General features: G+C 38.3%; 1 protein-coding gene across 1 annotated transcript in view; it reads left to right on the top strand.

Moving 5' to 3' along the window:
• Positions 1–2,201, top strand: part of LOC106465513 (serine/threonine-protein kinase unc-51-like) — a 92,477-nt gene that overhangs the window by 18,343 nt on the left and 71,933 nt on the right. The window contains exon 3 of the mRNA XM_022393421.1: positions 1,750–1,800. Within this exon, the coding sequence (XP_022249129.1) occupies positions 1,750–1,800 (51 nt within the window). The remainder of the gene's footprint in view (positions 1–1,749; positions 1,801–2,201) is intronic.

The raw sequence follows: 2,201 nt of genomic DNA, 5'->3' as shown, positions 1-2,201 counted from the left end.
GGTGTCAGCATGCAGTTAAATACGTTGCAAGATAGGTGTCAGCATGCAGTTAAATACGTTGCAAGATAGGTGTCAGCATGCAGTTAAATACGTTGCAAGATAGGTGTCAGCATATAGTTAAATACGTTGCAAGATAGGTGTTAGCATGTAGTTAAATACGTTGCAAGATACGTGTTAGCGTATAGTTAAATGCGTTGCAAGATAGGTGTTAGCATACAGTTAAATGCGTTGCAAGATAGGTGTTAGCATACAGTTAAATGCGTTGCAAGATAGGTGTTAGCATACAGTTAAATGCGTTGCATGATAGGTGTCAGCATATAGTTAAATACGTTGCAAGATAGGTGTTACCATGTAGTTAAATACGTTGCAAGATAGGTATCAGCATATAGTTAAATACGCTGCAAGATAGGTGTCAGCATGTAGTTAAATACGTTGCAAGATAGGTGTCAGCATGTAGTTAAATACGTTGCAAGATAGGTGTCAGCATGCAGTTAAATACGTTGCAAGATAGGTGTCAGCATGGTAGTTAAATACGTTGCAAGATAGGTGTCAGCATATAGTTAAATACGTTGCAAGATAGGTGTCAGCATATAGTTAAATACGTTGCAAGATAGGTGTCAGCATATAGTTAAATACGTTACATGATAGGTGTTAGCATACAGTTAAATGCGTTGCAAGATAGGTGTTAGCATACAGTTAAATGCGTTGCAAGATAGGTGTCAGCATATAGTTAAATACGTTGCAAGATAGGTGCTAGCATACAGTTAAATGCGTTGCATGATAGGTGTTAGCATACAGTTAAATGCGTTGCCTGATATGTGTTAGCATACAGTTAAATACGTTGCAAGATAGGTGTTAGCATACAGTGCTATAGTTTTTGATATTCCCTTCCAGCGGCTCAGCGGTAAGACTGCAAGCATATTAACGCTATAAACCGGGTTTGGATACCAGGGGCGGGCAAAGCACAGACAGCCCATTATGTAGCTTCGCGCTTAAAAACAACAACAACAACAAAACAGTTGATATTCGTTTTGATCTTTACGTTTCTATTGCCTCTCGACAATTATGGCACTAATAAAGCACAACCTTGAAACGTTTATACCGATAGTGATAATCCTTTGAACATGGATGAATGTTCAAGCGCGCTGTACGAGTCTTTCAAGGTCATCTATGTTGACTATTACAAGTTTTTTTTTTTTTAGCAGGAAGTGAAAGGGGTTCTTGTGGAGTTCGAAGAATCTGTGTCATGGCCAGCCCATGGTAACTATGTAGAGCTGGTACAAATAGTTTTTTTTTAATGCAGATTAATATAACAAAATGCTCCATCAGCCATAGTAAGGTTTGAATGAAAACAAACTACTCGCCCTGGTGGTGCGTGGGGTACCCTAGCAACAAAATGTAGCTTCATATTTGTGGTTGGTTGATTGGATGGTTTTTGTAGCGCACAGTAGGCTGTATGCGTTTTTTTTTTCTTCGCGGGGAATCGAACACAGGATTTTAGCGTTGTAAGTTGTTGTTGTACTTACTGCTGACCCACCGGTAGGGTAAGAGTTTGGTACAAAATCTCTCGCACGGGTGGGTTAAAAATAACAATTAAAATTAAAATTAATTTTAACTATCGCAAAAGTGCATCGGGGTAGTAAGTATGTGACGTTTAATTCTTTGAAATAAATGCTAAAAAACGTAATTTTTATCAACTTCTGTTCACCAATTGGATTGTTTTTAAGGTAGTTGTATTTTATCTTGCAGGAGTTGACCGAGTTGCATCATGAAAACGTTGTTTCTCTTTTGGAGTGTAAGGTAAGTAATTCATACTGCAGTCAGTTGTCTCTTGTTTATCTGTCGTTAAAGTCTAAGTTTGGTAAAAGGTAGATGCAAAGTAAGAAACGAAGCTTGGAAAGGGCGGTCCAAGGTTCGAACCCGAGAAGAAGAGCCGCTGAACACAATCCGCGCTTTCAACTTTGGGCGAGTGATAAAAGTCATACTTAGTTGAAAGTGCCTGCGTAGGCGGCGGGTGTTGCTGACTGCTTGCCCATCATATAGTCAGTCATTTAGGGGTCGTTTAGCCCATGTATCCATGATATTCCGGTTGAGAATATCAGATGTCATATAGAAGAATGAAGGAGCTAAAAGATGGTTAAATTAATAGATATGTTAAATTCTCCCAACTTGTTATATATATATATATATATATATATAAA

The sequence above is a fragment of the Limulus polyphemus genome, unplaced genomic scaffold (assembly GCF_000517525.1).
Source record: "Limulus polyphemus unplaced genomic scaffold, Limulus_polyphemus-2.1.2 Scaffold1969, whole genome shotgun sequence".
NCBI classification, from domain to species: Eukaryota; Metazoa; Arthropoda; class Merostomata; order Xiphosura; family Limulidae; genus Limulus; species Limulus polyphemus.
The sequence above is the reverse complement of the archived record's forward strand: the minus strand, read 5'-3'. Positions and strand labels throughout refer to the sequence as shown.